The sequence below is a fragment of the Squalius cephalus genome, assembly GCF_949319135.1.
Source record: "Squalius cephalus genome assembly, chromosome: 1".
NCBI classification, from domain to species: domain Eukaryota; kingdom Metazoa; phylum Chordata; class Actinopteri; order Cypriniformes; family Leuciscidae; genus Squalius; species Squalius cephalus.
The window spans coordinates 68,107,661-68,120,616 of NC_137122.1; the positions used below are offsets into that span (position 1 = coordinate 68,107,661).

At 37.3% G+C, this 12,956-nt stretch overlaps 1 protein-coding gene across 1 annotated transcript; it reads left to right on the plus strand.

Moving 5' to 3' along the window:
* Nucleotides 1–782: 782 nt before the first annotated feature.
* LOC307171911 (sialoadhesin-like) lies at nucleotides 783–12,493 on the plus strand (the record flags this gene model as incomplete). The annotated part of the gene is made up of 14 exons (XM_079893844.1): nucleotides 783–870; nucleotides 6,832–6,882; nucleotides 7,098–7,367; nucleotides 7,581–7,772; nucleotides 7,926–8,054; nucleotides 8,370–8,540; nucleotides 8,616–8,897; nucleotides 9,064–9,306; nucleotides 9,395–9,508; nucleotides 10,009–10,110; nucleotides 11,592–11,648; nucleotides 11,849–11,935; nucleotides 12,204–12,260; nucleotides 12,419–12,493. 13 exons carry the CDS (start codon nucleotides 783–785, stop codon nucleotides 12,257–12,259), a joined length of 1,842 nt encoding a protein of 613 aa, XP_079749970.1. The 3' UTR covers nucleotide 12,260; nucleotides 12,419–12,493.
* Between the last annotated feature and the right edge of the window lie 463 nt (nucleotides 12,494–12,956).

Genomic DNA, 12,956 nt, shown 5'->3' on the forward strand with positions numbered 1-12,956 from the left:
GGAAAGGGTGTAATCTGCAGCAGAAGATCCTCCTTGGCATAGGGAAAGTAAAAGCTCGCCAAGCTCCTTTCCACCGGCTGGATGCTCGAAAACCTCTCAGAATTGGCGGAGAAAATCGTCATAGGAGGGAAATGACAGGTGTCCCCCCTCCCAAAGCGCCATCGCCCAATCCAGAGCCCTTCCAGTCAACAGTGAGCAAATAAATCACACTCGGCTGTCGTCGGTAGAATAGAGGTTAGGTTGTCGATTGATAAAAAGCGAGCATTGCAAAAGGAATCCCTTACACCTTGCAGATGAGCCATCATATTTATCAGGGAGAGACAAACGTGGATTGCTGTGATTAGAACTCACACTCTGAGTTGACTGCTCTGGAGATGCAGCAGGAGGAGCTGAAGCGGCGGCCTGTGTAGAGAGAGCTTGCATGAATCTCACTAGCTCCTCGGTCAGTGATGTCAGTTTGACGAGCTGTTGTTGGTGGGCAGCCAGCATGAGGCCTTAGATGATACTTCAGAGGTAAGACGATACATAGCTGCCGGATCCTGTGTCTTCTAAGTCTTCTGTGATGTAGGGTTAGAGCCGTTCACATCCATTTGCAGTATTTATTAGAGAATAGTCAGACAGGCAATAAACAGTGAACAGCGTCAAGAATGTCAGAGGCAATCCAGAATCATAAACAATACCAGGCAGAGGTCGGGGCAGGCGGCAGACAAATATACGAGAATCAATAAACAGGCAAAGATCAGGAAACAGGGAATCAAACAATGTGGAATAAACGCTCAGAAATGTTAGCCGTGGCAAAACAAGACTTTGCAATGAGTAAGAGTTCAGAGTCATTTCATATAGAGGGGAGAAGTGGATACACCTGTGCAGGTGATTAGACCTAGGTACGGGGCTAATGGGAAATGAAGTTCAATACTTTGGTGACGGTGTCCTTTGGTGATCGGAAAGAGCCACAGAGATGCGATCTATGACAACGTCACCTTAAAAGGTAACACTTTATTTTGATAGTCCGTTTGTTGAGACTTTACTAGTTATTAGTAGCCATTCAGTAGCTTGTCAACAGTGCATCAGTTGACATTCAACAACACTGTTTCAACAGACAAGTAACATACCTTCAACTGACTGCCTATAGACTATAAGGTACAATTCAAGTGTTAATATACAGATTTTACGAAAAAGTGCCTGTTGACTGTCAACATTATTTTGCAAAAGGTTATTAACCCTCAGAGGTCGGCAATCATGCCGGCGTGATCTGCACGCTTTTTTCCTTATGAGTTGAATTGAGACCCCAAATACTCTTTTGACTTTGATTTTACAAAACAAGTTTCATACATCAATCGATTCTGTTAAATGTGTATTATTTTTGTGTATACTCACAATAAAAACAAAGTGTTGTGCTTTTTGCCAAATAAAGAAAAATAAACACGAAGCGAGTTCTGCCTTCTCTCTGCCAGTGTAGTCCATTCTGAAACGCGTCCGAAAATGAGCAATAACTCAGTGAATACTCAGTCAAACAGGCATACAGTCACACAGGCATGAAGCTTGAATTCTCTTATTTTAAATGAAGTAATTTATATAAAAAACAAATATTCTCATCTTGTGAAATCTGTATTAAAAGAGAGCGATTCCAGTCGACCTCATTAGAGCTAATTCAAATGTAATGTGACTCCGCCCACGGAGAGCGCACGCTATTCAAACGCAAATGTCTGAGGTAATCCGCGCAATCCTGTGAACGCCCCCATCAGCTCGAGAAAACCAAAACACAAGTTTATTCAGAACATTACTTGTTTACAACGCAGCGCTGTGAGGAATAATGAGGAATACGAGCTGAGGAATACTAGTAAGTTTTTCCTTCTCGGGTTTCTGTTTATGAATGAATGAACGGCATAGATGCGCGCTGTTTACCACAGCTGGCAAAAACAATATTAGGCCTACGTGACAGTTCTCCATTATGGACGCGAGCGCTCTAAAAAAAGCACTACAAGACTTTCAAACTTTCACAGAGACCTCAAAACAGAAAGTACAAATCCTTTCTTTAAAACGAATTTCGTTTTGTATCAATTGTATCTTAATTTTAATATTTTTTTTTATTAACAAATTTCCTGGATTTAAAGTAAATTATGCTAGCAATCACTACATAAGGTGCTTGAACTGGACTCTCTCCTCTTGAACTAGCCTACTCGCCTCACATGTCTAAAAAATGTGAAATATATTTACAGAAAGCTGGTTCTAAACAAAACCATCCAAAACAAAAAACTATGTAGCCTAATAAATGTGCATTTCTCCAGTGCGTTCACTAGCCTACTGCGAAGATCGCGAGTCAAAAGCCAAGTCGTCAACTTCATCTTTGCCAGAAGTTAAATTTAAATCGCGTGTGTGAATGAATGATGATGTTTTAGCAAACTGTATTGCTACTGAGATGAGTAAAAATCGACTGAAATATGTTGAAATAAAATGTAGGCTATTTGTATAAGCAACGTATTAAACTGCAAATTAACAATATGCCCTAATATATGCCCTAATATCAGGCGAAATATGAAAGATAACATCTTGTTGACTAGATTTGGGTACAGTTTTTACTGTAGAATACACTGCCACGCTTTTGTTTAGCAATTTCTATATATAAATTACTATTTTTGTCAAAAATAAGTCATCAGCTAAGATGTTAGCTGTTCCAATGTTGACTAAATTCAAACAAATGAATACATAGATAAAATGTAGGCCCATAATCATTTATTTTTTACAAAGAAAGAGTACACTTGAAATATTGTTGAAATTGTAATTATTGTTGTAATTGTAACCTTTTTAATAAAATAGCAAAACATATTTACAAGATAGATGTAAGCAAAATCTTAAATGGTCAATATAAGTCTTCTTCTAAATATATCTTTTGTCCTTGCATTGTGGCTCAGTCAGTTTCACACCTGTGTGAATGGCTCATCATTATGCAGAGTGGGTGGGACAATGTAATCTAAGGTGTAAACTACTCCTCCCCCTCGCATATTGGCTTTCCAAGCAAAACCTGTTTTACATCAATTTAAATCAATGTATGGTTTTATGTGAACGATAAAGCAAGACTATTTTCACAAAATTTTGAAGAAAAAATTCTAGGCGAGGACATCCATTAGTCAAAAGTCTTGTTGACACATATTTACTATGTGTTTTGTAGCCTTATTTCAGAAATTTTAGTTTTTAGTCTTTTCAATATCCATGCATAAACATTATTCTCTCAAAAATGAAAACATGTACATACACGTGGCTCACATATTATTGTAGCCCTGTTTGTGCTTTATAGAGTGAATTTACACCTTTGCCATTAATATGTTTATAAGCAACTGAAAAAAGCACAAATGTCAGGGCATGTCAGAACATCTCAAGGGCCCCAAAAACAGCCCAGACCCCAGAGGGTTAACCAATTGGCGACTAACTTTCAATTGTCAACTAACTTTCTGTAGATTGAGTACCAACAACTCAAGATCAATCTGTCAGTTAAATGTCAACAGTCATGTCAGCATATGAAGTATATGATACTGTATATCCTACTCAAGGGGTCTCATGCATCAAATTAATAATTATTTTAGCTGATTTAAAAACGTTTTAAAAAATGTTTTAACCATTTGTAGATAATCTGTTGATAGTCAACTAAAGATTACATGTAGTTGCTTATTTGTTGCTTGTCAACAAAGAAATTGTTCATGATCAGTAGACTATTAATAGACATTCTCAACTAAGCGTTAGTAGATATATTTTAGGACTATCTAATTAAAGTGAAAAAGAGTTTATATCAGTAGAAAGTCTATAACCTATCAACAGATTAATATATTGTTTATGATCAGTTGACTATTAATAGACATTATCCACTAAGTGTTAGTAGATATCTTTTAGGACTATCTAATTAAAGTGAAAGACAGTTTATATCAGTAGAAAGTCTATAACCTATCAACAGATTGCATACCTATACTGACTGAAGTAAAACAAACACTATGGCCAGCACATCAGAGAAAGAAAAAAAAAAAAGAAAAAAAAAAAAAAAAATACAACCCATTATTTACTAGGATATCACGATCACATCTGAACCATCTGAAAAAAAATATATATTGAGCATTCCAAATGAGAAAACTCTCAATAGTCTACATCATTTCAAATGCCCAAGTCCAAGATCCAAAGTTATAAACAACAAATAAAAATAATTATTAATTAATACATTTAGCCTTTCAGGACAGTAAGTTTTACAGAAAATCGCATTTATTAAATGCAGTTTAACGTTATAACAGTTAACCCTTAACAATACCTTCTTTAATCGTTTAACCATTTTGTAACATTTAGTTTATTTAACGTTACGGTGAGACACAAAAGGCGTTTTCTCCTATAGAACCATAATACACCAAAACACAATATAAATGAACAAAATACATAATTTTTATTAGCTAACGTAACGTTAGATGTAATCCAAATCTTTATAATCAACACGCAAGCAAGAAACAGATCCAAATTCAGCCCTTCATCCACATCCAGCGATCTCCATCTCCATTCTCAGCAGCGACCGTAAATGTCAAATCCCGCGCTCGTGATGAATTTAAATTCAAAAATTGCGCCCTCAAGAAGCGTTACGACATGTTTTACGGCAGTGATATCAAACGCTCATTGGCTCTCGCCTGCTTCGTCACAGATTGCAGCATGCCATGTTTCAGTTGAAACAACATTGAAATGCAGAAGCGCGCGCGCCGTCTTCACGCAGAGGGAAGCTGGGTTAACATTTTCATGGATTAATAACTTAAATTCTGCTCTGTCCCTTATACAAAACTATTATATACTGCCAGAGAGGACTGCAACACATCGTCATTTGAGCGACTTTTGGTACTGATTTACATTTTCGCAATAAATTATTATGATTACACATCTGTTGTTTTTCTTCACAATTTTATCCTGCATAGTTTTAAGAAATGGTTATGGGTAGGTTTAGGGGCAGGAGTAGGATTAATGTCAGTGGCTCAAAATATATTTTAATGCTATTAATAAAACTGGCATTTCCCTACACATCTCTGTCCATAAAGTGTTTTATTCTTTTTATAGTAATTTATATTTAGGTTTGGGAGTAGGGTTAAGGGAACTTACATTTATCTATAAAACAGTATAAGGGAAATGATACAGATATCTTTATGATTCGTAAACGTTTTGTAGCTGTGAATTCGTAATAATTCTACGTTGCAGACATGTCTGTATCATACGTTTCAGCATCTATCCAAACGTACAAAAAAGTATGTTTTCAATCTGTTGATAGGTTATAGACTTTCTACTGATATAAACTGTTTTTCACTTTAATTAGATAGTCCTAAAATATATCTACTAACACTTAGTGGATAATGTCTATTAATAGTCAACTGATCATGAACAATTTATTTGTTGACAAGCAACAGATCTAATCTTTAGTTGACTATCAACAGATTATCTACAAATGGTTAACAATTTTTTAAAAACAGTTTTAAATCAGCTAAAATAATCATTAATTTGATGCACATGAGACCCCTTGAGTAGGATATACAGTATCATATACTTCATATGCTGACATGACTGTTGACTTTTAACTGACAGATTGATCTTGAGTTGTTGGTACTCAATCTACAGAAAGTTAGTTGACAATTGAAAGTTAGTCGCCAATTGGTTAATAACCTGTTGCAAAATAACATTGACAGTCAACAGGCACTTTTTTGTAAAATCTGTATATTAACACTTGAATTGTACCTTATAGTCTATAGGCAGTCAGTTGAACGTATGTTACTTGTCTGTTGAAACAGTGTTGTTGATGGTCAATTGATGCACTGTTGACAAACTACTGAATGGCTACTAATAACTAGTAAAGTCTCAACAAACGGACTATCAAAATAAAGTGTTACCCCTTAAAATAAAGTGTTTAATAATTTAATAATTATCCTATTCATATTCCTGAAAAAAAAAAAAAAATAAATAAATAAATAAAAAAAAAAAAAAAAATATATATATATATATATATATATATATTTATTTATTTATTTATTTATTTATTTTTTAATCATCTTAAATAACTTCTTAAAGTCAGGATAACCTCCAACCTGTCTTAAATCCCCAAAGGAAGATTACGAACTTCTTGGAATTTATCTTAAGAACTTTCTTAACTTTTTAAAAAAAGATTTTTGTGGATCCGGCCCCAGCTGTCACAGTCATCTGCACTCATTCACCTTTAGTCTCGTTTTCATGGACTTTCAGTGTTTTTCATTCATCACGTTTTCCTTTGCTTGTTTTCTCCCTCCACTCATCAGTTACCATGGACATTCATTCATCACAGCTGTTCGTCATTTATTTCGTTACCTCTGTGTATTTAGTTCCTCTGTGTTCAGTCTTTAGTTGTCGGTTGATGTTCGTGTATGGCAGTGTTTGTTACGTTTCTACTCCTCTGCACACTGTTACTCCTGCTTGCCTCCTTGTAATCAAAAACCTGTTTATATTTGATAACCTCGTCTTCAGTCCGTCTTCCCTCTTCTTCATCTTGTGACACCAGCAATGAAATGAGTGTCATGATTATAAATACAGCTTTTTAAATAAGTTATATAAATGATTCATGTGTTGTGAGTAACACCAAACAGACGGTTCTGAGGTGTGACAAAAACATTCACTCATATGAAAACGTTTTTATGCAGAATTTAGAAATATAAAATATGTTTTGACATTTGTCTACAGATTTAATAAAAATGATTTGAGTTGCTGGACCTGCAACCACAAAGTCATTTGAACAACAATGGCAATTTGTAACCCTGTGGTAACTGATGTGTGTCTCTGACTGCTGTGTGGATGTAGGTGTTGTGAAACCCTGCGTTGAGCTCAGGGCTACTAACCTAAAGGATGTGGGTTTGAACTCCACATAGGGGGGTCTTCACACCTTTGTTGTCCTTTAACTCTTTGCATTGCGCTGAGTGATTGTTCACCTTGTTTACTCCAGTGATTGCTGCCGGCGGCTCTATTACATTGTTTCTGAAATAAAAATGTACTAATTTACCAGTGAGAGAATGAGATCTGCTGAAAAACGTTCGCATCTCATGCTCCCACTGACTTTATATTGACAGATGTTCCCAAACCAACTCTGACTGTACGGCCACAGAGTCCAGTGTTCACTGGAGACTCAGTTACTCTGAGATGTGAGCTGGATCAGTCAGGGGATGGATGGGAGTTTCTCTGGAGTAAAGACTCAAACACTGAATCTCCTGAAGCTGCAACTAAAACAATCAGTCCTGTGAAAGTCTCTGATGGAGGAGTGTACAGATGCAGAGCAAGAACAGGAGGATATAACACACATTACACACATCACAGTGAACCAGTAGCAGTGACAATACATGGCAAGTGTTTTACCTCATAATGAACTGCTCTTAAAACACTATATGAAAATGATTTATAAGACACTAAATAAACATAGAGAACAACACTTCAGTTTAACTTGATTTAGTGTTTTGTAACTGCTCGTACAATAAAAAACAGCACATTTTATTATTTGTATTTATTTTATTATATTATTTATCACATTATTTTTAATGTTTATTGTTGTTCTACAGAAAGACCAAAACCCAGAGTGACCATTAAACCTGATCATCATGTATTCAGAGGAGAGACAGTCACTCTCAGATGTGACATATATGATGGAGGAGTCACTAGCTGGAGGTACAACTGGCATAAAGAAGGTTCAGCCAGTGTTTTCAGTGAAGGACAGCAACACACACTCAGTTCTGTTTCTGAGTCTGACGCAGGTAAATACTCCTGTTATGGGACAGAGACTGAAGGATCACGCACATCACATCACAGTGCTGGAGTTACACTGACAGTATCAGGTGAGTTTGATCATCTCTTCATAAACACACACAAGTTTAACATGTTATTAATGAGTGATGTCTCTATTTCAGTTCCCAGAGCAGTTTTAAGTGTTTCTCCTCAGAAGTGGTTGACTGAAGGAGATCCAGTGACTCTGATCTGTGAGGTTAACGGCTCCTCTACAGGCTGGACATTCAGCTGGTTCACTGTAACTCTCTCAGGTCAGTTATAATGTGCTTCATCTGAATTATACTGAAGTGAAATATATAATTTAATATGTCTGAAACCAGACACAGACTGGGTATTAAGGGCAACACTTCCATGGGCACCAAGCAGTGAAACCTACTTTGAGATCCCAATCCCTCATTTACAGTCACTGCTCTGTAACAACATAAGAGCCATTGATCAAACCCTGAATAAAACAACCTAAACACAATGAGTAATTTGAGTTACACCAATGTAAACCAGTGTATTCGGGTTCAAGTTTAGTTAAAAGTGTAATTTATATTAAATCTACACATTCTCACTTTCTACAGGGAGCAGGAGTGATTATGAGCTCCTCTCAGACAGCAGCAGAGGAGCTGGAGGAAAACACACCGTCAGTTCTGCTGGTCTAAAACACACAGGAGTGTATGTGTGCAGAGCAGAGAGAGATAAAACAGCTGTTTACACAACATACAGCAACACACAACCACTGTGGGTCACTGGTGAGTTCACATATATAGTTTAAATCATCTTTAATAAAGACAATTTCCAAATTCTAGCTGTAATTGTCTTGTCAGGCGTTTCTCCTCCAGTGTCTCTGATCATCAGTCCCAGCAGAACTCAACACTTCACATCTGTCTCTCTCTCTCTGAGCTGTGAGGACCAGAGTAACTCTGATGGATGGACAGTGAGAAGATACACAGACAGCGGGCGGCTGGAAGATTGTCCATCATCAGTGTGGGGATCACAAACAGGATCTACATGTACAATCAACTCCACAGTCCCATCAGACACTGGAGTTTACTGGTGTCAGTCTGAATCTGGAGAGCACTATCATCCTGTTAATATCACTGTACACTGTGAGTCTGTGTTGCTGTATTTATTCATTTCACTGGCAGTTTATCATCAAAGCTTACTAAAACAACTCCAAACATCCAAACGTATTAATACATTTTTAAATTTAGATTTTTCTTCTGTTTTGTATTATTTCATCACGTTGTTGATATGTCTCCTGTGTTTCTGTAGTTGGTGTGATTCTGGAGAGTCCTGTTCATCCTGTGACTGAAGGAGATCATCTGACTCTACGCTGTTTATATACATATACAACCCTATCAAACCTCAGTGCTGATTTCTATAAAGATGGATCACTCATCCAGAATCAAACTACAGAGATGATCATCCCTACTGTCTCAAAGTCACATGAGGGTTTCTACTACTGCAAACACCCAGAGAGAGGAGAGTCTCCCAAGAGCTGGATCTCAGTCAGAGGTGAGAGTAAGAACTATAAACATAGTGGAAATGTTCCTGCACAATTTACCCGTAGATGTCAAATATATATGTATCTCACTTTCTCCAGCCTCAAGATCTAATGGTCTCCATCTCGTGATAATTGGAGTGACTGCAGGACTGACTGTTGCAGTTTTGATTATTGTCTTCATTGTCCTCCTGTGGCGCTACAGAAACAACAAAGGTTCATCATCTGACATATTAAAATTCAGTGACAGATTTTCAGACACTAGCTTTGTTCATAACGCTTGTGAGCTTCCAAACATCAGTCTAAGCTGGTTTTCTGGTCCTCGCTGGTTTCCAAACCTGGTAAAGCTGGTATGTTTGCTGGTTTCAGAAGGTTTCTGGGCAGATTTCAGCTGGTCAGGGAAACCATAATTTGTTACTTCAATACTGAAAAGTATTGATAAATATTTACGTAATCTATATTGAAATCATTGAAACTGCAAGTCCTCCATCTTGTCCACTAGTTGTTTGATATACAGAGTTACTGCATGTGTAAAACTCTCCAAATTAGTCATTTATCAGGTTTTATTTTCTGCCTATGAAGACAGCAGGCAGTGAGGCAAATTAATGTTTTGGACACAACCATAATGTGAAAAAGAAATAAAAACTAAACACTTTGTCATTCTTAAACATGTATACATGAAAGAGATTATACACACATATTTTGTGTCTGACTAGGTGTAAGATCTGAGTCTCCGTCTCCTGTCAGTCAACAGCAGAACATCAGTCAGAAATCAGAGCAGAACCAGAGTGAAGCCGGAGACATGACACTGCTGTCTGGTCAGTCTTTACTCATTACCCATTAATACATACATCTTTACAAGCTGAGATAAAAGACACTTAGGTGTAACTTTTAACTAACAGGACATATTTCACAACTAGATAATATTTCACTTTCCTAAAGTTTGAGATGATATTTTGGGTCAACTGGGTCTGAGACCCCCGAAGTCGGGTACTGCCGGACCACCGGGCTTGGGACCACCGAAGTCGGGTCCTCCCGGACCACCGGACTTGAGACCCCCGAAGTCGGGTCCACCCGGATCACTGGACTTGAGACCTCCGAAGTCGGGTCATCCCGGACCACTGGACTTGAGACCCCCGAAGTCGGGTCCTCCTGGACCACCGGACTTGAAACCCCCCTACTCAGACTCGGGGCCGCTGGACATCACGGGTTCGGAGCCACTAGACAGCACTGGTTCAGGGCTGAAGAGAGGTTGAAGTGGGGAATGGCGTCGGGGTCCATATCGGCCACGTCCTCTCCTGCAGCCCCCACGGGTCCCAGGGAATATGGCTAGGTGGGTTTCCTCAAAGGATTGCTTGTAGAAAGGAGTGTTAGCTGAACAGGTATCCGTTGTGCTGACGGAAAGGGGTTCATGGGAGCTGCTAGTAGCAGCATTGGACCTTCCTCTTCCAACTTGACAGTTGGATGCTATGGTCTCCTCAGTCCTTCGAGCACACATGGCGAAATACTCAAACAAGGTCATATGAGAAGCTGACTCTTCTCCAGGTAGAGAAGCCTCACTCCGCTGTATCCTCATGTTGGCTGGTTCGTTCTGTCACCGAATGGTCAAAAGTGAAGCGAGGATACAACTGTATCCTGTATGTATAAGGATGTTTATTAAGTAAATAAAAGGCAAAACCAAAACTACAAACAAAAACTTTTCAACAATGTTTATAGTTCAAAAACTACAGATCTCAGGCGGGAACAGGAAACACGAGGGAAATATGGACAACAAACCAGCACAGGACTACTACTACTTCTTCTTCTTCTTCTTCTTCTTCTTCTTCTTCTTCTTCTTCTTCTTCTTCTTCTTCTTCTTGTAGTTTCCGGCAGGCTAGACGCAGCTATGGCGTCCAGCACAGGACTGCAAACACAGGGAGACTAAATAGGGAGCAAACAAAAGAGGGTAATGAACAAAGCAGGTGGGGAAGATTAATCAATTATCAGGTAACAAGATGGGAGGGGCTAGACAATTGACAGAAGAACACATGGCACAAGGAATACAAGACAAGCCATGTGCTCACAATAAACCAAACAGGACAAACTGGGAATGTCAGAGCTCTGTCCCCAACCAGAATATAACCCAAACAGAAGTGACAGAACCCTGACACTAGTGCTTTATTTATTTATTTATTTTTTGTGTCAGCATGAAATAGTATTTTTCTGTGGAACTGAATTTATAAGATTTCATATATAAGATAATACTATTTTAAAAATGTATGTATTACTGAAAATTAATTCATGTATTAATTTATTACAGGAACTTCACATATTTATGACTCTGTTGATACAAATACTAATAAAGAAATAAGCACAGGTAATTAATGATGGATTAATGGATGGATGGATGAATGGATAATTAATGATATCAAGGTATTTTATGTCATTATGATGAGGTCAGTATTCTTTTCTAAATAAATTGGAAATCAAATCCATCTTTTTTTGTATCACAGTCATTTTTTAGAGCAAATCGAGTTAAACCAAGTGTCTTATTTCTTTCTCTGTTGTTCATTGTAGACTGTGTAAGTGTGCCGACTGAGATCACATATGCTGAGATTGAACTCAAATCTACAAAGAAACAGAAGAAAAAGAAAGCAAACAAAGGTAAATGGAAATAAAAGTCTCTGCTCTTATGATTTTATGATGTGGTTTTGTTGCTGTCAAACAGATCTGATCCAAAAAGGACATTGCATGCAAATTGTGTATTTTAAGGTATTTTGGTTATTTTATTTTAAAATAAAATGATCCTCTCTGTAAAATTATCATAGAACACTAAATAATATGTGTTGATTAGCATGTTATAATGCCATATTTCATACCACTGATGGACATACAGTAAGCACTAGTGATATGAACTGTTGGCATCTTCTAGGCAATAAAACTGAGAGTGACGACATTTACTCTAAACTGAAGCTGGAAACGGATTAAAGTGAGTGTCAAAATAAAAACAACCACTGAAAATGTACATGCATTATTGAGAATCTAAGAAAGTAATTTAAAAACTGTATATAAAAAATGATAAATGTGCATTTTGAATTCACTGATATATTTTCAGATGCTGGATCTAGTGATGTGACGTATGCTCAGGTTAAAAAAGATGCCCGGAGGAGAAACTTTCAATCCCAGGATTCTGATGAGTTTACTGTTGGTTGAGAAGTGAAAGTCCAAGATCATCAAGACAGTGGATTTACCAGAACTTTTTGTAGCATTAGTAAGCCTTCATGTGCTTCAGAGACTATGCATGTTAATATTTGAAAAGCATTGAGCTCATTATTCATTAGAAATAAGCTAGTATTGTTTAGTACTGCACATGTGTTTTTATATTTGTTAACCCTCTGGGGTCTAAGGTGTTTTTGGGGTCCTTGAGATGTTCTGACATGCCCTGACATTTGTGCTTTTTTCAGTTGCTTATAAACATATTAATGGCAAAGGTGTAATTACACTCTATTTAGCACAACAGGGCTACCATAATATGTGAGCAACATATACATGTTTGTATTTTTGAGAGAATAATGTTTATGCATGGTTATTGAAAAAACAAAAAACTAAAGTTTCTGAAATAAGGCCACAAAACACATACTAAATATGTGTCCACAAGACTTTTGACTAATGGATGTTGTCGCCT